Source organism: Crotalus tigris, unplaced genomic scaffold, assembly GCF_016545835.1.
Source record: "Crotalus tigris isolate CLP2741 ecotype Arizona unplaced genomic scaffold, ASM1654583v1 scf7180000017678.2327064, whole genome shotgun sequence".
NCBI classification, from domain to species: domain Eukaryota; kingdom Metazoa; phylum Chordata; class Lepidosauria; order Squamata; family Viperidae; genus Crotalus; species Crotalus tigris.
In genome coordinates, this window is record NW_024096561.1 from 463,119 (window position 1) to 484,265 (window position 21,147).

The window sequence follows — 21,147 nt, forward strand, 5'->3', positions numbered from 1 at the left end:
ATATTAAATTCCTGCTTGCAACAGTTTCATTTCTAACAGAACACTACTAAAAGATCATTTGTATGTTATTTAAAAGCATGGTTCAAGCAAGTCATATTTTCATCTCTGGCACTGTTTACTAACTGATGAGAAAGCTCAGAATTGTTCCACATGAAATGAAATCAGTTTCTGATACTGGAAAATAGGAAAGTACATGAATTTCTGATATTAGAGGAATCCACAATCAGCTCATTATGGGATCTTCCAGGAAGGGCAAAAGTCCACAAGATACACCAGTCCTGTTATACACTGCTACATTGATTTGGAATTTTATCATATATAGAATTCACACACAATTTTTTTTTCTCTGACTGCTTGCCATTGGAGGAATTTCCAATAGAAAAAAAAATAGGAGGCTTTGATGTCAAAACTCTGAAAAAGGACTTAGGGTGGCCCACCAACACAAGTTTCTTTTGATCTTTTTTGAACTGAGGGATTATCACTCAGCCAATTTATTCATAAGAATTTTCTGTAATACATGGAATAATACGTATAATTCTGTGGTAAGATGCTGTTATAACATGCTGAAGGTTCTTTTCTTTTAGGCCAGCAAATTGGAGAGGGAGAAAAATCAAGAAGCTCGGCAGATTAAAGAACACGAACAGCATAAAAACACAGTCATTGTAACGGAACTCAAGGCTAAACTTCACGAAGAAAAAATGAAAGAGCTCCAAGGTGTTCGCGAAGGACTTTTAAGACAGCACGAGGCTGAGCTTCTTAGAGTTATCAAAATTAAAGATAATGAAATTCAAAGACTCCAGACTTTGCTTAACGCTGTACGAGACGGGACCCCTGACAAGGTTAAGACAGTGCTCTACTCTGAAGCAAAAGAAGAGGCCAAGAAAGGATTTGAAGTGGAGAAAATTAAAATGCAGCAGGAAATTTCAGAACTGAAGGTGGCTAAGAAACAAGTGGAGGAAGCTTTATCTGTAGTCATTCAAGCCGACAAAATAAAAGCGGCAGAGATACGGAGCATTTATCACCTACATCAAGAAGAAATCGCCCGGATAAAGAGAGACTGCGATCGGGAAATTCGCAGGCTGGTATGCAGTTTTCCATCATTTTGATGATTTTAATAAGGGGGGAAGTGAATGTTCTTTCCATGTTGTTTACCCTAAAATAATTTAATACAGATGGCCAAGCATCCTCCTTTTAGACAGTTAATCTAGATAGATTCTTCAGATCTTTATCCAATACTAATGAAAAGCTCATTAAATGTGGTTATCTCTGCAATAGATGCTCTGTGACCTTTTGTCACAGGCTGTAGCTGGCTGAAAGATTTGATTCTGGTTGTCGATTGTTTTGTTGCCATGTCATCTGTTCCAAATATAATTTATTTCATCTGGGTTATGAGCTTCACACAAAAATGGGTTAGTATTCTGCAAAAGTTGGACTTCCTTTCTAACTTTCCAAACTTGAAAAACAGGCATGTGATATTATTGTAAGGATATATTTTTTTGCAGTTCTTGTATTATGTATTGATTATGTAAATCAGGACATTTCCTTTTCAGTCTCTTGGGTGTGCAGATTTTAAATTTACCTGGGTAAATTATTGGTTGCTTTATTGTTCTTATCATGGAGTAATAGAAGTGGAGTGAAGTATCTAAATATATATGGTGGGGAAAGTGTTTCAACTCTGGCTTGAGCATATTTGCTTTATTGTCAGAGGTTTCTAAAAGGAGCATTGCTGAGAGTAGATCTGGACATAAATTATTATTTTATACTGTCTCTGTTTTTCATAATTATTTTCTGCATTAGTGTATTCTTTAGCATGAATCTAGACAGCCTAAAATGTAGAAAAAGCAATGTACAAGGAAGAAAACAAAGAAAAAGCTATGTTCTATCCCATTACTGTTTTTTCACCCCTTCTCTTCATAATCATTATTATCAGGATGAAGTAGGGAGGATATCCAAGAAATGTCCACAATACATCTTGGTAGCATCTTATCCTGGGATCTACATTGTGAAGAAAGAAACTGTGACAATGAAAGTTTTCTACTTCAGAACTTTGCCTGTTACTAATATGCTACCTCTGTTTCATCTGATATTGCCTGTTTTAGAATGCTGGAAGAAGGCTATTTAAAACTGTAGTTGTATCTTTCAAGATAGCAGAAAAATGTACTGATCAATATTATGATGTAGTTTTAATGAATTGTAGTGGCTGGGATGTAAAGTCAGTAGGATCACCTCCTCAACAAATGATAATGCTGTTCTCATCAGCACCAAAGAAGCAGAAACAGTGTCTGGGTCATCTGTATAATTTATCCAATTTCTATACTGCCCATCACATTTGCATGACTCTAAGCAGTTTACAAATGAAAACAATCCATAATTTGTACTTGTAATGCTTCATTTTGTTAAGGTAGGTAAAAACGAAAGCCTCCTTCAGGTGAGAATCAGCTCCTGATGACTACAAGGTCATATATTGTTTTTTTCGAAGTGGCACAGAAGAGGTTTGCCATTGTCTTCTTTAAAAATATGTCCTCCCCCCCTCAATTTTAGGATATATCTCTGGGAAATACTTGGAATCTTCCATCAATTATTATGTCAGAAAGCCTTGCTTGGCTTTTCAAAATTAACCTGATAAGGTGTTGTCACCTGATATAGAGCAGAGTTCACTTCAATTTGTTCTTTGACAAATATGACAATCTCCTAGTTTGGGTATGGGACATTGTGTCCCTATATCATCTGTTTTTTTCCCAAATATTTCATCTTTTCCCAAACAAATTGCAGATCTGCCATTGATTTCATAAAGTAATTATAAATTAAAAATGTCTCCATGTGCAATTACACAACTAGTTATATGTTTCAGGATAAGTATGAGATTAGAGAAGTTTGGAAATTCTAAAGTGAGAACTTAGCTCTTATTATACAGTATTATTGAATCTATCCCATGTAACAGTCTTTTGCCTGGTAGTGAAACTGTCAGATTGGCCCCAATCTGTTCCCTAGGAAACAATGCCCCTTGACTCTATAGGTGTTAGAGAAAAGGTAATTTTACTAGAGAGGTTGAGTGCAGCGTGAACGAGGCAAGCTCTGAAGAAAAACAGCACAAAAATCATATATTGAAAGCAATCCCCAATGTCCAAAACCCTCCCCCTGGAAGAGCAGTCCAATCAGGTCTTGTTGCAATGTTTGGGAATACAGTACCTCCGGCGCCATAGAAAATTCCTTTCCCAGAGCCAGTGTCCTTCAAGGCAGAAAGATGACTCGGTTTAGCTCCTCTGGTTCCTCTCAGCGTCCATACTCCCCAATTTCCCAAAAGATTCTTTCACACTCTTTCCCTCCCAAGTGACCCTCCCCCTGATTATGGCAGTTGCTAGCGAGCTTCAAAGAAGATGAAGATAGGCAGCTGACAGGAATAAAACATATATTTTTTGTAGCTTATAACTGTTTAAGGCCCAAAGTTCCATATACAAAATATCTCTATCAGGAAAAACATCATTCTTTAATTTCAAAGCTATCAGTTCTGTGATGGTCTCCTGATAAGAATTTTAATTCAGAAACTTTATAAAGTTCAGAAACTTTAATGGTGTGTTGAAATCTCTCTTCTCCAATGCTTTTTCCCTTTTTTTGATTAGTTTTCTTTTTGCCCTCAACCTGCTTGAGAATTTCTTTTGAAGTCTTCTTTTAGAGTAGCAGAAACAAAAATGTGCTTTGTTTTGAACATGAAACAAGCATTTTGTGGTATGTGGGAATTACCTTGGGAGACAGGAGAAAGAGCTGCAGCCTAAGAGGGGTCATTCAAAAGGTATCTCAGCCCAGAGAAGCAGAAAGGTAGTAGGAAGAGTTTTAAAAACACCCTTCCTATTTTTCTGGAAAATAAGGGAGGGGAAAAATACTTTCAAACTTGCAATATTCTGTTACTGTAATGTTTCAGTAAAGTTTTGTGCTTCTTGTCTGGACAACTTCAAAGGGCTGACACTGTCAGTTTGCTAAACCCTTCTGGGAGGACTGCAATTCAGCAGAACAGAACCTAGAATATTTTGGATATCCTGAGTTTCAGAGGAGTTTGAAAGATATGTAAAGCCAAACTGAAAGCCTCCTCCTCCTCCTCCTCTTCCTGTCTGCCCATCAATCTTCCCAGTACCTTTCCCAAGCTTCCAATAGGAAAGATTGAAGGGCTCAGATTGGAAAAGGGATTGGTTATGTTATGTTTGAAGTTGAGGCAGCTAAGGGGTAGGGAGTATGGGAAGAGGGGGAATGAGTTGGTTGGATATGTAGCAGGAATGGTGCAGTGACTCCTGCAATTTGAAGGGGGTTGGACTTGATGACTTCTAAGGTCTTTTCAACTCTATGATTCTATAATATTGGGCAATTAAAGCTACAAAAAAGGTCCTTGGGGTTTTTTTTCCCTCTAAGACATCTCTGCCTAGAAGTACAAGTTTCATATGAATGTTTTATGCGTGAAATATTTTGCACACCCCTGTCTCTCATTCTGTCAGAAATGGTGAAGGTTCTCCTGATAACTTTGCTCTTTTCTTTATAGAGACTTCCCTAACTCTCTGAGAGTCCATCCTTCCGATCTGAAAATAGCACAATGGGAAGAATCCCTTAACTGAAGCCCAGGAAAGCCGAAAAGCTGGTCACTTTTTTTATCCTTGGCCATCTTGTAACTAAGCAAGCACAAAACCTCTGCACTCAAGGGAATTTCACTAATACTTTCATCTGAAAAAAGAATTTAAAAGACAATTCTCTTTAATGAGAACTGATAAGGAAAATTATTCGGTCCCATCAGTTTTTTGTGGCTATAGATATTCCCATCAGGCAAATTTAGGAAAATGGTAAGGGCCAACAAAAAGTGTTACAGCTAATATTCTCCTGGAAAAATGCAGCTATTTTATCTAAAATGTTAGATAAAATATTAGTTTACTAATCAGGCAAGTGGGTGACATTTTAATGTTTATATTAATGACCCCATTCAGTCATAAACCTTGAATTGCTTGCATCTATGAAAATTGTACAGAGAAAAAAGTTTGATTGTATGCTGATATATTTTGGCATTTTAGATAATGCCACAGAAAAAAATCAGGGAAGCAAATCATATGATGCAGTAATTATTTATAATGTTTTCTCTTTCTCATATCATCCAGAGACCGCATATTAATCAGCTTGCTACTGAATTATTATAGATTCATTAAATCATAAAACATATGATTGAACAAAATATTAAAGAGGTAGGGGATCACCGGGAATTTTCTATCTAACTATAATTGATCAAAACATTTTTTTCTGCTGGATTTAATAGAATTTAAAATAATTTCTTTACATTCTGTTTAGAACCACAATGAATACATACTTTTTGATCACTCCTTTAATGCAGTTGTCAAATATGTGCTAATTTATCAAAGCTCTTGAGCTCATTCTAGTTTCCATATTCTGGATAAAAGTTCATACTATGCATAATACATTTGGGAAAAAAATACAAAAGAAATTATGACTATGAAGATATTTCCTCTTCATTTAATACCACATACAGTCATATCACATGCGTCATCCTATTTCTGTTGCTTCTTTCATCCACACAGCACCTAGACACAAACTAGGAATTGATTAAAACAAAAAATAAAAAATAAAAATCACAAAAAAATACTTGTCCTTCAGAAGAGATCCATTTATTTTCAGTTATTTATTGCAAATATTAAGTGAAGCATTAGGTAAATGGCTTGTATTTCTGATTTTTCGCACAATTATTTATTCTTTCACAGGCCACTGCTGAAGCCACCCTATTGTCTCCTTAATTTTCTTTTTCCTGATCAAAAGCAGCATTAGATTGATCTGCCATTATTCTAGGGCATTAGGTCAAAAATTTAAGGAGCAAAATTCACCTATGTCCACTAAGGAATCTGCCATGCAAGAAAATCACCAGAGGAAATTTGTGAAATGACAGGTTTGATTGAACTGTGCAATTTGAGTCCCATATGATTAAACTTTATTGGGAGCATGGGAAGATTGTATGCTATCATTTGGTGCTTCAATATCAGGAGAAAAAATTGATATGTCAGGTGTTGTGGTTCCGGCTAATGAAACACTTCAAAGATTCTCCAGGCATTGATTTTCCTAAAAGTATAGAATTGTATATTCTTGCTTTGACATCAGGTAGCCCAAAACATTTAACACAAGACAGTAATTTATTTCAAACATCTTAATGAGGAATGGGGCTGTTACATCAGATTCTCATACCTATGAATTGCTGTTATAAGAGCAATAGCACTTGATTTATGTACCACTTCCTAGTGCTTTACAGCCCTCTCTAAGCAGTTTATAGAGTCAGCATATTGCCCCCAATAATCTGGGTCCTCATTTTACAGTCCTTGGAAGGATGGAAGGCTGAGTCAATCTTGAGCTACTCAGAATTGAACTCCTGGAGTGAGCAGTGAATTGGCCTGTAGTACTGCATTCTAACCACTGCACCACCAGGCTTAGTGTCATACAATGCTAAGGTCAGGGTTTAGGGAGCCCTGGGTACAATCCCTCAGTGCTGCCGCAATCTGGAATATTATCGCCCATCCTCTTTCATACAGACATACGAACTTGCATGGGAACCTGGGTCACAATGAATCCAGAAATTAAGGCACTTTTCCAGATGTGCAGCTCTGTCTTTAAATTATAGTATCGCCCAATTTATCAAGATGGATCTATACTGGTAGACTGAGATTTATTACTTATAATATATAACATGAAAAAATATTCTAAAGGCAAAAACCCACAGAGAGACCATAATAATAGGAAATGTTTACATGACTTTTCCCTAGGTATGCTTAGAAAATGGGAAAAAACTGTAAGGCACAGTTTTAATGTGTCAAAGGACCCCAGTTCCATCTTCAGCATTTGCAAAAGATTTCAAGCCATTGCTACAAAATAAGAATTATTTGAGGGCTCTTTCGATAAATAGACAGCTAGATGAATCAATTATTATTTTGGCCTCGTGTCATGTGATCAGCTGCCTTCTAAATGACATATTGCTGGTTTTCCCAACCTGATCACTTCTAGATAGGATGGACTATAGCTTCTATCATTTCAAACCAGGGACAAACTGACGTATTGACTAACATAGTTATTTATTTTCTACTGTCTCAGAATCTTAGTCACTCCTTTATTAATAACCAACTAAAATATATGAAAAGGTCTTTGAAAGACAGACTTCTGATGCTACATTCCTGAAATACTCCATTAAATTTTTTCCTGCAGAAAAGAAGGAAGCTATATATTAGTCAATGACCAGGGATGGATTTTCTTACTGACAACCAATAGCTGTGCCCAGGAAAAGTCTGGGTGATCTTTTGTTTTGTACAGAGATGTTTCACATTAAAAATATAGCCTTTTCTTTTCTGCAGCTTCTGCTGGTATATGCTGTTAGCAATGCTAATAAAGACCACCATGCTATAAACAATTGACACAGCATTACAAATTACATGTTGGTTTTAATGCAGCCTGATAAATAATAGCCATAACTCTGAAAGCCAGCTGAATTAAAAAAAAATACTAATAAAGATTGCAGAGACTGGAGAGAGAAAAAGAGGGAGCACAGAAAAATAGCCCATATTTCATAGCACAATGTTTCCATAATTGACAGTAGTAGGGCTCGCAAGCTGTTTATTAATTAAAACACAGTCTTGGTAGAGGCAACCTGCTAAATGCAAACTGGAAGTAGCCATGCTGTTAAGCAAGGCATTTCCTTAAAGATGATTGGTTATTACTCTCATGTATATTCATTGAGTCTATTTCACAAGTAGGCCGGTTACTGAAAGTAGGTGGTAAAAATTCCAAGCAAGGCAAGACATGGAGAGCATTGCTTTCTAGAGCGATGAATGAAAGGCATGGGATAGTTTTGGGTGGGAGACACACCTGAACGCTGATGCAGCCCTCCCAGTGAGTTGTTTTTCATCATACGTCTTCTTTGTCTTGCTGCTTGTATGAAGCAAAATATGTTGCAAGAAAGTGTTTGCTTGAATGTGTTTTTGTATTGGTATGCATAGCTGTATATGTCATTTTTCTAACGTGCTCTCTATATAATCTAACTTTTTAAAATTTGTGCTGTCATTGTTTTAAATAATCCTCTTAATAGTCATCCTATAGTAACCATAGAAAATGTGCTTTGTGTTGATTTGCTATGTGTGGTCTTTTTAATGCACAAAAATACACAATCCTTTTTTCTTTGCAGAAATGAAAATATTGGTAAGAAGCAATGTTACTGACTGATCTTTTTTGTCCTTTTTAATTTTTGATATGCATTTCTGTTAAAAGGGATTTTGAGATGAATGGAAATTTAGCAGCCTTCTTTTTTTAAAGAAATAATCCCTCCTTTATAAGTATAGCTATGATAGAGCGTTCTAATACACGTAAAAAAAAATGACAAAAGACAGAGTTTGTAGTATGACAACCTAAATGTATATTTATATATAGTATTATAATGTGGTCTAAGGAATGTATGCTTGGGGGAGTAGTGCGATTAAGAGTTTAGTTTCATTACAGATGTGCAAATAAATTATCTCCTCTATTCTTGTGTATATTTCCTTGGAATGTAGTGACTAAATGATGTTCTGTGGGTAATGTTTTCTCTAGGGTGATATAATGGTACGTGGGAATGAACCAGGGAGGTGGGGAAGAGATATTGGTTATGGAACAGTCTGATACAAAAGACCATAATCCACAGCTACATAATGGATGGAGAAAGAGACTCAGAAGGGACTCCATCCCCATGTTTTCAGGCTGTAAAGGAGATGATGGATATTTGTACATTCAGACTTGCAAGATTCTGTTAATGTAACATTACAATAAAGTAGAATTAGCTCATTTTATTGTGTTTCCTGTTTGTTCTACCTGGGAAGGCCGACAGGTATGTTCAAACAAAACCACAAAGGGAAAACAAAGACAGCATAGCCTAGAACAGTGGTTCTCAACCTTTCTAATGCCGCGACCCCATAATACAATTCCCCATGTTGTGGTGACCCCCAACCACTTATACATCACTGGGTGCCAGGGGCATGGCCAAAGAAAAGGGGAAAAAATTGCGGACAGCCTTGTTTGGCGACCCCCGTGAAATGGTCGTTCGACCCCAAATGGGGTCCCGACCCACAGGTTGAGAACCACTGGCCTAGAAGCTTTTCATAGTGCATGCATGCAATTTCTACCACTATTACTACTACCCCCACCCCCAAAATAAAATCTGCCAAAGACCCCTATTTAAAAAAATATCATGCCCAAATGTTTTGTTTGCATTTCCCCTGTATAGCATGTGACACAAGAAGGGGGAAAGGAACTAGCAGAAAACTGAAATTTGCCTAAGTAGAAATTTCCAAGTTGAATGGCTTCCCAACTTTCAGATTCTACAAAGGATGAATTGGCCTTACATCTTGACCCATTAATCTGTACTTTTCCATCAACAGTTTGCATGGGTTTCACCAGCATTCATAAAAGTATCAAACTGTCATTACACTGTTCAGACCAACTTAATTTGTTTTAAATTTAGCTTTTTCTACTGCCTCTTTAGTTTGTAATTAATCCCTTTTATCCAACCCTCCAAAAACTAGGTTTGAAAGCTGTTGTTAACTAATTAGTCCTAGGAAAAAATATCATGTATGTTGTCTCACTATATTGAAGCTCACAATTGGCTGCCTAAGTTCAATTTGCATAAACAAATGCCTTTTCAATATCTACTATATATACCAAACTATGTACACTCTCTGCTATTCAGAGAATAAGGTTTGAATCTGCTGAATTTAAGATACTGACAAGTGAAAATAATTTTATATTAGAATTTATGAGAACCTTGAAGAACTTCTAAAAGGGACTGGAATCTATTGGATAGGTTGTAGCTGTTAAAGTTTTGCATCAAGTATGGGATTGAATTAGATCAAGGAACACAAACTGAAGATGTGCCTCCAAAGCTTAGACAGAATTCATTCAGAACTTTCTGGTTTTATGTTTAATGTGATAGGAAATAAACCATTAAATGTATGACTAAAAATATTACTGTATCTGCATTAAATTTTAGTAACTTAATTTCACATAGGTTTAAGCAAAATGATGTTTTTGCTATGGACCTGCCTCCTTTTTAAAGAATTCCCTACAACATGCCACGTTCATCCTATGACTTCTAAATTGTTGCTTTCCTCAAAGTAATCAGTCTTTAAGTCTTCTTCTAACTATCATTCTAACATTTGGTATCAGCCTTCCTAAATCTGGTATACAACAGATAGGTTGAATTACAGTCCACATTAGTGTCCAGCCACACTCATATTGGTGAAGTTTTTAAGAATTGGTCCAATACAACAGGAAGATACCAGATTGGCTAATACTATTTATACAGAAAAAAATAAGAGGCATGGCTAAAATTTCTTGTGAATTCAGAATGAATTTTAACTCGTGCTTCAGATTTTTCTATCATCCTTAGGCAGTAAAGCAAATTAGAATTCCTCCACAGAAATAGAAATGTTTAAAGCATAAATTATTTTCCTTACTTAAATTCCAAATGGAAGGCATTGTATGCATGTATTACTATAGGTCACACAGCCAGATATTATTATTATTATTATTATTATTATTATTATTATTTACACAACAATGTGAAATCATAGTTTCCAGTTCTGTAACTAATGTTGGCCTTCATATGCATCAATTTTTCCCAAAAACCTAGGATGTCATAATATATTGGTGTAGTATATGTGCAGATTCAAGCCATGTGGTCTTTTCTAATTGACACCTGAAAATATTGTCAATGCACAAAGTGCATAACCAAAATGTTTTGGGTATGGCACTGGTGTGACAATAACCATAGTGATCACCATGGCAGGTTTATGCCATAATCTTTCAATTTTGGTTTTTCAGATCTTGATACTTTATGACCTCCAATTCTTTGTCTTCTTTCTACTTTCTCCTGGAATTGCCACATCAACTAGCTACACTTTCTTTTTGAACACAATTAAATTTGATGTGCTATGAAGCAAAGCTTTTCCAGTTTCTATTCAGAAATCCCACAATCTGCTCTTTCTTGACTACTTTTTCAACTCTGTATTACCACGTTTCATTACCGTTCCGTGTTTCATTACCGGCATATGTTCATTTTTACAGATATTCCAGTGAATCATTTATCACTGTGTTATATTAATGATGATGATGATAAAGAATTATACCTACGTCAAAAGACTTTTATTGCAGCATTCTCAGATCTGATTTTGCTAATAATAGCGGGTTTGAAATCTATAGAATTGGATCCAGTGTTTATTCACCGCTGTCTGTAATTTAACATGTTCCCCAAGCTAGGATGCTGCCAGTTTCCATGGCAACTGAAGAACTGTACTGTATGTGATTGTATTTTATTCTCCTTGTAGATGGAGGAGATCAAATTTAAAGACAGAGCAGTCTACGTGCTGGAAAAAGAGTTAGGGATTCAAGCTGGGCATACTCAGAGACTTCAACTCCAAAAGGAGGCTTTAGATGAACAGCTGTCCCAGCTCAAAGAGGCTGACCGGCATCTGAGTAGTCCCAAGCGGGAAGTTCCTCATCCAAGTGGTGCAGGAGACACTTCAGATCACTCAGGAAGTCCTGTAAGCACTTTCTAGTAGTTTTCCCTAAAACCACAAATTGTGCCAAAATCTTGATGAGTGAATGCCCCGACCAGCAAGGTTGGTTTTGATTGGTTTGCTTGCTTGCTTGTTTTAAAAAGCAAGTAGGGTTGAGGAAACCCTGATGATTTCAGCTCAGATGTACTCAGATGACACCCTGAGTTTCTGGTTTGCTTTTATTTTGCCAGCCGTTAAAACAAAAGCAAAAAACTGCTTAGCTTTTTTTTTTTTAAGCAACTGTACCTTACCTTGAATGTGTGCCTAGTTTGACATTGTGAGACTCACAACACAAACTTATAAGTTAACCTAATTAATAGCTGTCTGCTTGTTTTCAAGGAAGCCTACAAATTTCTGTGAAAAAGAATGGTATCCTAAGTCTCATGACTAATCCTGATGGATTGATTGTGCTTTTGATGTTAGTCAGTGCTCTAGACTCTAGAGAATAAATGAGATGCCAATTAATATGCTTTTTCTTCCATACTTTACAATTTCTTACACCATTCAGTCTAAATTCACCCTTTTTTACGTAACTATGCCACCTCTTCCAGCTTCTGTCTTAATTTGCTAACTGCAGATTTTTTTGTGACATTTGTTAAACTTTTCTTTGTTGAATCTCATCAAGGTTTCCTTTGTATTGCTGCTTAATTTGACCTATAGAATTTTTTTTTCAAAAACATAAACAGAGATATTGTGTCCCCTTTGTTCCAAGCCTCTCCTGCACCTGTTGAATGAAGAATCCTAGCCCTGTTGAGTTACTTTGGTCCCTAGGTGCTCATGTTTGCTTGAAGTAAAGCAGGGGTAGTCAACCTTGGCTCTTTTATGACTCGTGGACTTCAATTCCCAGAATTCCTGAGCCAGCTAAGTCCACGAGTCATAAAAGAGCCAAGGTTGACTACCCCTGAAGTAAAGGGTCATACCTAAAACTTTCCAAGTAAATTAAAATTGCTACTAAATGGAAAAACAGGGTAAACGGAAATGTTATTATAACTAAATTGCTTTTTTGCTCAAAACAAATGAAACTGACTATTCTTATATCTATATTAAAGCGACCCATGTCAGTGCTCTGTTAAATTCACAGTTTCCATGGGAGCCAAATGGATAAGTTGGTTTGTTGCACACACTTAATACAAGTTATATGTCAGTATTAATAAATATATTATCATAGGAAAATGATACATGGCTCATTTAAAGTTCTCAATTCAACAGTGGCACAAATATGAAACATTGTAGCAATTCTCAATCATTTATTTCACATTTCCAAAGCAACACTTGTGAATCTGTATTTGTTTACATATTTTGTTTTCATTTGCCTCTTCTCTTGCATAATAGTTTCTTTCTTAATTTCTGTTAGTCTCATCTTTTTAGTGTTAAGGTACAGATTTTTTAGAATTAGTAATGGATGGAATCTGACAAGGAAGACGATGGGAGTTGGTAGAAAGTTCTAAAAGGGGGTTTCTTACCGAACAGTTATTTGCAGTTGTTTTTTGTTTTAGGAACAGCAGTTGGACGAAAGGGATGCTCGGCGTTTCCAACTTAAAATTGCTGAATTAAGCGCCATCATCAGAAAACTCGAAGATCGGAATGCACTGTTGTCAGAAGAACGAAATGAACTTGTAAGAAATCATGTGTTTCTAATTTTTTTTAAAAAAGAAAATCTTAGTTGGCTAATAGTAGATCTGTAGGAGAGGAGCCAAGTTAGTCTCTTGGCTCTGGAAATCAAAAATTAGGAGGATTTGGGTAGCATCTTTTTGGATTAATGAATTTGATGAAAATTGTGCTTATGTCTTTCAATAAAATGTGTTAGTCTGAAAAGGAGCTTCCAGGCTTCTGGTTTCCTTTTGACTAAGTTAATGAAGGGGTTAATACACTGTGGAAGCACAACAAGGTGACAAATGACCAAGTGTCTTAAGGGTAAATTTAAACAAACATTCCTCGGATTAAAATAACTCCACTCAATCAGTTGGGCGGTGGGGAAAAAAACTGTATCCCAGTTAAAGTGTTGTATATACTTTGTCCTCCAAGAAAAAGAGATGAAGAGAAAAATTGCCTGAAAAAGCAAGCTTTTGCATATTATGGACTATACTTCTGCCCTCTCTGCACATTTCCATGTTGATCTGTAGAAGGATGGGATGGGAAAATATGGCTCTTCTGATCTTGCTTGATCTCTCAGTGGACTTTTATACCATCAATTATGAAGCCATTGGGTGAGGGAGCTAATGAGGAACATTAATGCACAGTTGAGTCAATTGCATGGAGTTTGGCTTTCTCATGAAGATCTGGCTTGTAATTTGGGAATCACAGCTGGACTCTCAGCTCCTGCTTAAAAAACAAGTAGCAGGGATAGCTAGGAGGTCTTTGTACTGATTCATGTTGTGCACCGGTTGCACTCACACCTTGTTCACTTCTTGTTTGATTTGCAATGTGCTATACCTGGAGCTTCTGTTGGAGACAACCCAGGAATTATATTTGGCCCAGAATGCATCACCTTGTGCATTTGTAGTCATTAGTATTTGTCCATATGAATTAGCTTTGCTAATAAATGAATTATTTACATTTATTTAAATAAAGGCAATTAGATATTTAGTCAAATAAATATTTTATTTAAAATATTTAAATATTCCATTAGATGAGGCGAGGCTACCAGACTCTGTGCTGGATCTGATTTGGATGCCATCATTCATCCTTTGTTATTTAAATTGGTATTTTTTTTAAAAGGAAATTATCTTCTAATTTATGGTTCATCGCTTTTTTAATGTAATTTATTGTATCTGTATCATTCGTTTAGCATAATGAGTTGCCAGTTGCCTGTAAAAAGAGGTTAAAAACTAACCTTTGCAATGAATTGACAATTGAATTACATTAACCAATTACTCACTGAGACAGAATTATATAACTCTTCAAAAACCCATATTTGGAGATAATAAATTCATACTTATTTTATAAAGCAATTTCAAAGTTGGGAGTGAGTGGTCACAGGAAAGATTTTTACTTTTTAATCATTCAGCAGAGGAGAGGAATAATGATGTTGTTGAGATATAATCTCAATTGCTGTGGCTTGTTTCATTGACTTTTTCAATGTGCAGCCACAACTTAGAACTAGTTAAATACATTTTCATCTAGCCAACCATTCCTTAATGCAACTCTCTTCAAGCTGACAAGTTACACTGTTGACATTTTCTTCCCATGTCTGAATAAAATTCCATTTAAAGGCTAGTTAATGGCATCTGTGGGGGTAAAGCTTATCTTTCACAGAGCTAATACTATAAACCATAATGGCATATGGAGGGGGGAGACAGAATAAATTTATAGAGGTCATTAAAGCAGCAGATCTGTATTTGGATCTGGGACTATGTATGGGATTTGTGTAGTAGAGGAGGCAGCTGCAAGGCTTTCTCTCCAAGTTCCTTAATGAAATTTTAGCCGTGCAACTGAATATTTTCACCAATATATTCCATTCAAAAATAGTGTGAGAACATTTTTCAAACGCTAATATTGGTATCCCTATATCACCCAAATTGGTAATTAAGTATGCAGCTCATAGATTGTCTTGCATACAGTTATGGGTTCCATCTCAGGAAGCAAATAAAGCCATTTCTATAAAATAGGTTGTGTAAACAACCTCTGCTTCTCCAAACACCTAGCCTAAGGAAGGAAGGGAGGGAGGGAAGGAGGGAGGGAGGGAGGAAGGAAGGAAGGAAGGAAGGAAGGAAGGAAGGAAGGAAGGAAGGAAGGAAGGAGGGAAGGAAGAAGGAAGGAAGGAAGGAAGGAAGGAAGGAAGGATAGGTACAATTAAACATGGCACTCCACAAGCAATTCCATCAACAGACACATCAACCTATAACTAGCCTACGAACCCCTCAGAATTCAAATCAACCACACAGCCAACCAGAAACAGCACTGACCCTCAATCAATCCACACACACATACCAATCTCCCCCTGTACCAGCAGTTTACCTCCCAATGACCGTGACCTGATGTAATCTTCCCATCACAAGACCCATCACAAGACTCACTGTTGACTCACATCTGACCCATCACAAGACCCTCACTTGACACCCCCACACCTGAAGCCCTTATAAACAGAAGAACACTGACATCCCCTAAACTCTGCTGAAGATGTTACCTAGCCTGGTAACAAAATGCTCAGAAACCAACCCACAAACTAGGAGAACGAACCTTCACCCTCATAATTAAATATTTTGGGATTATTTCAACATAAGTTTTCATTGATTGTTTGTCAGTGTATGCTTTGAAAAACAAAACATAAACCTGTGTACATTTCAATCTGCTAATATGTATTAGGTTTTTAAAAGGTATAAGGCAGCTATTCTGTAGATATGCTACTCAAAACAAAAAAAACTGATGCAATTTCCAGACAAGATGATATTTGCAGCAGTCCAACACATCTGGCAGGAAACAGATTAGGAAAGGCTGATGTGAGGTTGCATCATTACTATAATCTGACTGCTAATGATTCAGTGGTCACCTTTGTTGTGATTTTTAGAATATTTCTGTTAAAAAAAGCTTCAAAAGAGTATAGAAGCTTTTCCCCATGAACCAATATGTTCATGTACACAGAATAATACAATAATCTAGTGTTTGCCACAGCATGCAACCTGAAAGGAATGTTACATGCAAATCTATCCTGTGTAATAATTGTTTGATAATTGTTTTCAGTGAATTTGCCCCAGAGCAATAGAGGAGACTTGGAAAGGGGTATTATTACCTCACTCCAAATTGATTGCAACCATCACTATCCAACCAGAAGGGCACAAATGGAATTTTAATAGCCTTTGGGGATATATGTCATATTTTAATCAATAACACCCCTAAATCCAGTTACAAACCACCTGAAACAGAGACATTTAGTATCAATAAAAAAAACCATATGGAACAAAGACCTAGAGAAAATTCAGATAAGCTAAAAAAAAAATTCTAGGAGTTGAATTAAACCATTATAACCTTCCATAGGACAATGAGGAAAATGAAAAAGCTTGGTGAAGTGTAAATAATTGTCATCCAAAGCAGTTTTACCTGACTTAACTTCCTCCAGATCAGTGGTTCTCAACCTGTGGTCGGGACCCCATTTGGGGTCGAACGACCATTTCACGGGGGTCGCCAAACAACGCAGTCTGCCATTTTTTTCCCCTTTTCCTTAGCTGTGCTACTCCCTTTTATTCTATTGGCTTTTGAAAGCCAATAGAATAGACTCTCTTGAATAGAGTCTAAGTCTATTGGCTTTCAAAAGCCAATAGGAATTGTCCAGGCTGTCTCTGCCCTGCTGAGCCCGCCAAAAGTCCCATTCTGCAAACGGTGCTGCAAGTTGTCTGCAGTGAAGGCGAGCTGTCTGGAAGTTTCCACCCCTCCCTGCTGAGCAACTATTAAAAATGTAAGTAAAAGAGGGCCAGGATGGGAGGTGGGAGGCCAGCGGGCGCAGGGAGGGTTGCTGGTGCGCATATGGCCCGGCGGGTGCCTTACCTCCCTTGGGCTGGGCCAGCTGGTGGCCCAGCCAGTGGTCGGCCTGTGCCATCTCTGCCGCTTGCCAGCTACACCTTGGCCGGTGCAGGGGGCGGCACCACGCATGCGCGGTGCTCCCGGGCAGGGAAAGTCCTCGACTTACGACCGGTTGGGTAGTCCTCGACTTATGATCGGTTTGGCAGTCCTCGACTTACGACCGGTTGGGGTCGCGGCATTAAAAAGGTTGAGAACCACTGCTCCAGATGAACTCCAATTGAAACACCCAACTAGCTAGGATAATGCAGAGTGCCAGGCTGAAGAAGGTAGATCTAAAGACTCACAGAAAGAAATGTAAGACCACTACTGAAAAGGACAAATTGTGTTTCTGATGGCAAAGGGATTTAGAACAAGAGTAGAAAGTGGGAACACTCAAATAGAAGTCTGTGGAGATTATCAGTCATGGTTGTCTCAAAAGTGTTTTTTCAAAAGGCAACTGGATTTTTTTCCCCCTTGAAGACGTTTCACTTCTCATCCAATAGAAGTGAAGAAGCTTCTTGGATAAGAACTTGTACATCTTCAAGGAAAAACGAAGTCCAGTTGCCATTTGAAAAAACACCTTTGGGACTCAAATAGGAGAAGAACTTAACTCCAAACTCTCATAGGTTCGGAAAATTGTGGTTGTTTTGGAACAGCCTCCCACCTGAGACCTTAGGGATTCCCTGCCATTTTACCTTTGCAGAGAGCTGTGAAGACCTGGATTTCCTTCCAAGAATTGATTGGGCTAAGGTGGTGGTTGAGTTGCAAGGTCTGGCACCTGGAAGAATTACTATTTGCTTTTAACCATATTTAATGGATTGTTGTGAGCCATATACAGTCCTTATATGAGATAGGCTGCCATATGGGTCCTTAAATAAAATTAAGTCACCTCGTTTAGCAATAGCAATCCCTATAAATGCATTGGATTTTGTACAGCAGCCACATGTACACAACCATATGTAAATATTTTTTTGTTCCTCTACTTTTCAGCTGAAACGTGTCAGAGAAGCTGAGAGCCAGTACAAACCACTGCTTGACAAAAATAAACGTCTAAGTAGGAAAAATGAGGACTTATCCCATGCCTTACGTCGTATGGAAAACAAACTGAAATTTGTAACACAAGAGAACTTAGAAATGGTAAGTTCTTATACAAAAGAATATGAGATCACTACAAGGTTCATTAGTGATAAGTTGTGAGTTTTAAATTAGAAAAAAACTTTGAGCAAAATATTATTGTTATCTAAAATTTTGTTGGCAATCTGAATTCCTCAAACCAATTCAGTTTTCAACTCTGAATTGAAATAGAGCAACTTCAGTTTTGACAGTTTTTAAATGTGAAAAGATGAGGTGAACACTATTCCAAAATGATTCTGAGCACATTCCAGACTATTCAGTTTGATTAAAATGAATAATGCTTTCCGGGGAGAAGATGAATGGAACCAAACGAGAAAGAACCAGAACAAATGGTGGCGCAGCAGTTAGAGTGCAGTACTGCAGGCCACTTTAGCTGACTGTGTTCAACAGGTCAGCGGTTCAAATCTCACCGGCTCAAGGTTGACTCAGCCTTCCATCCTTCCGAGGTAGGTAAACTGAGGACCCAGATTGTTGGGGGCAATGTAAATATATACATACATTGCTTACTGGTGTACACCACTTAGAGAGTGCTTGCACTTAAAGCGGTATATAAGTCTCATAAATAAATAAATAAATAAATAAATGAAATTCTCCAGTGTTTCTAGGACTGTTTTCTAAAAGTATATAATATATAACTCATTGCACTGACATGTTTAGTTAAGGATGCAGGAACTGTTGTTGTAGCACATAAGGGCCAATTTAAAGTAGTGGAAATCATATATAGTCTTCACCAAGCATGGTAATAGATAAATACATTCCTCCAATAAATAAATAAGCATTCTAGCAATTTCTCAATGTTTGTTCTGTTCCTTTAGAGACAAAGAGTGAAGACAATAAGAAGACCAAGTTCTTTAAATGATCTTGATCAGAATCAAGATGAAAGGGAAGTTGACTTTTTGCGGCTACAGATCATAGAGCAGCAGAATATCATAGATGAACTTTCGAAGGTAACCAAAATCTTTCTCTTTCTCTCTAACATTGGTTAGACTCTCTCCTTCTGTGTAGGGTTGGGTTTGGATGGGGGAAAATAAGACCTTAACTTAATTTACACAATATAAGATGAAAGTTATTAAGCAGCACTAAGTAGAAAGATTGAAAATCATCTGATAATTGCTGTATTATCTAGACAGATGAACAAGGCTAAATTTCTGAGCTATTAACTATGTAATTAATTGAAGCCAAATGTAATCATTGTTTTTTTCTTGGCAAAAATCTACCTTTCAGGTTCAGTAATAAAGAAAGCTCTATTGTATCTCACTTCATGCTATAAAAATAAAGGGCATGATAAAAACTAAACTAAAAAAGGGCATGATAAAAACTAAACACTTAACTCATGTTTCTACATTTGGGGATTTGCTCAGTGAGAGAAAAATTACTTTCCTCCCTTGTGGCATCATAGTAGACAACTTTATCTTGCTAGAGTTAGAAGAAGAGATTTTTCCAAAATTTGGAGGGTATGTAGTCAATTGCCTTACCAATCTCTTGTTTGTTTCAGTTCCATTAAGATGAAATTAATGTATCAGTACATTGCCCTGCTCTACCCAATCTGATGTTGTCCAGATATATTTGATCACAATTCCTAAAATGCTGGGTTCAAGAGATCATAGGAATTGTGATCCAACACGTCAAGAATTTATCTGTTGTCAGAACGAAACTTCCACAAATTTCTTCAAAGAAATGTAAAAGCCATGGAACTTGAGGATTAGAGTTCTTTAAAACCAGAGTTACCACTGGGTAGAAAAAAAAATCCCTACTATTAAATCTTAGATATTTTAGGCATTTGGAAACTTATGTCAGGATTCCCACCAAGCATTCTTGTTGATCATCCAGACAGAGCCATTTGCACAATAACTATGTGCCACAAAATGTGTGTGGAAGGAAACAAAATGAGCACATGCAAAATCTTTATTGCAATTGTAACACCTTAACTTTTTCTTTTAATTCTTTTAAACAAGACTCTAGAAACTGCTGGCTATGTGAAGAGTGTAAGAGTAAGTAAAATTCCCATTTGACTTTGATTTTCATATATGCTTCCCAGTGTTCTGCTTGGGATTATTTAGCTATACAGATAGTCCTCAATTTACAACAGTTCATTTAGTGACCAAAGTTACAACAGCACTGAAAAAAAGACTTATGACCATTTTTCACACTTACAACCATTGCAGCATCCTTGTGGTCACATGAACAAAATTCAGAGGCTTGGCAATTGGTTCATATTTATGATGGTTGCAGGGTCCTGGGCTCATATGATCCCCTTTTATGACCTTCTGACAAGTAAAGTCAGTGTGGAAGCTTGATTCCGAGTTCCTAACTTAACAACTGTAGTGATTCACTTAACAAATATGGCAAGAAAGGTCCTAAAATAGGACAAAATTCACTTAACAAATGTCTCACTTAGCAACAGAAATTTTTGATTCAATTGTAGTCGTAAGTCAAGGACTAGCTGTAGATATTTAGTGATATTATGTATTAATAGCAAAACAATTTATTCAAATTACTAATACAGATATGAGCTACAGAATTCTCTCTAAGATGGTAGAAAATTAAAAGTAAAAACCAAGGACAAATTGTGCTCCTAAAGCCTAAGTATCAAATTTTTAACTTCAAGGTGTTTTGTTTTGTTTTTTGTTTTACTGTATTCTGATTTGCACCATAAATTATCTCTACAATTTGATTGCTAAACTCAATCCTCATTTCACACCTTCTATAAACTATGAACAAACTATTGTTTGTTCATTTCTTTTGGACAGGAGCGTGACAAGCTTTTAAGATACAAGAAACAAAGGAAGAAATTTGCAAAATTTCCCAAGGTAAGTGAATAATGTAAAAAAGCTTATTTTCGAGCATATATTATGAGAGATTTGATGGAATAATGAAATATACCATCTGGCCGAGCATCTGGATTCGCACAGAT

At 36.8% G+C, this 21,147-nt stretch overlaps 1 protein-coding gene across 25 annotated transcripts in view; it reads left to right on the forward strand.

Annotated features, from left to right (window-relative positions):
* JAKMIP3 (Janus kinase and microtubule interacting protein 3) overlaps positions 1-21,147 on the forward strand; it is a 118,876-nt gene that overhangs the window by 62,102 nt on the left and 35,627 nt on the right. For 13 of the 25 annotated variants that reach the window (XM_039337411.1, XM_039337407.1, XM_039337408.1 and 10 more), the window contains 7 exons: positions 585-1,082; positions 11,373-11,588; positions 13,100-13,219; positions 18,090-18,236; positions 19,049-19,180; positions 20,189-20,224; positions 20,984-21,043. In XM_039337411.1, coding sequence (XP_039193345.1) covers positions 585-1,082; positions 11,373-11,588; positions 13,100-13,219; positions 18,090-18,236; positions 19,049-19,180; positions 20,189-20,224; positions 20,984-21,043 — 1,209 coding nt within the window. The remainder of the gene's footprint in view (positions 1-584; positions 1,083-11,372; positions 11,589-13,099; positions 13,220-18,089; positions 18,237-19,048; positions 19,181-20,188; positions 20,225-20,983; positions 21,044-21,147) is intronic. The other 12 variants (XM_039337413.1, XM_039337421.1, XM_039337415.1 and 9 more) reach the window with 4 other exon arrangements.